General features: G+C 43.9%; 1 protein-coding gene across 1 annotated transcript in view; it reads right to left on the bottom strand.

Moving 5' to 3' along the window:
- LOC101862919 (calcium homeostasis endoplasmic reticulum protein) overlaps positions 1–414 on the bottom strand; it is a gene marked incomplete at both ends in the record, with an annotated part of 16,769 nt that extends 16,355 nt beyond the window's left edge. The window contains 1 exon segment of the mRNA XM_013090248.1: positions 340–414. Within this exon segment, the coding sequence (XP_012945702.1) occupies positions 340–414 (75 nt within the window).
- Positions 415–823: the final 409 nt, after the last annotated feature.

The following is an 823-nucleotide window of genomic DNA, read 5'->3' as shown; positions in this document are numbered from 1 at the left end:
ATAGAGTGTTTCCGATGTCTGGGGAGGCAGTTAGGTAGGTGCTACGCAGGTCACAAAGTGCTGGGTAGTTAAAGAGGTGTTGTGGTACTATTTCATCCTGGCAGTCACACAACGGGCAGTCGGGTGGGGTATCTTTGCGGATTCTAGGACCAATCCTAATGGGCAGAGAGCCTTAAAAACTGCCCAAAACAACCCCAAAGTTCACAATGCCCCATTAGGGATTCGAACCAGGGCCACCCACTCTGAAGCCCAGCATGATACCAGCTGAGCTAACAGTGCACCCAGACACTACTGATGACAAAAAAAAAAAGCAAAAACAAAACAAAAACGGAGACCTACCAGTGATGTAGCACGTCGTTGATCAGATAAATCAGATGGAGCCGGAGTTCAAAGGGCGCATCTTTGGCCGTGATTCTGTCAAATGTCATCCAAGAGAAACAAAATGTATTAGCAAGTTGGGAAACTGTAGAAATGTTCACAAAATAAAAATCCTTCATGATTCGGGTCAAATTAATTCTACTCTATAGGAATCAGATGGAAGTTTTAGTTTTAGTTAGCGTTTTACGGCACTTGCAACACAATAAGGCCATAAATATAAGTGCCGAGGATTAGAGGTGTTACAGGAGAGTAACAAACACAAAAAAAGGAGGAGAGATCAGGACGATAGATGTTTGACCGGAAAGTAGGAGCAAACCACACCACAGCACCCGCCAACAACCCTTTTACTTTCGTTTTGGTTCGAGTCTAACAAGAGTAGCAACCCAAATAGGCTATGAAATATAAGGGCCAAAGATTAGAGGGGTTCCTGCTATAGAGTAACACA

Source organism: Aplysia californica, unplaced genomic scaffold, assembly GCF_000002075.1.
Source record: "Aplysia californica isolate F4 #8 unplaced genomic scaffold, AplCal3.0 scaffold01193, whole genome shotgun sequence".
Lineage (NCBI taxonomy): Eukaryota > Metazoa > Mollusca > Gastropoda > Aplysiida > Aplysiidae > Aplysia > Aplysia californica.
The sequence above is the reverse complement of the archived record's forward strand: the minus strand, read 5'-3'. Positions and strand labels throughout refer to the sequence as shown.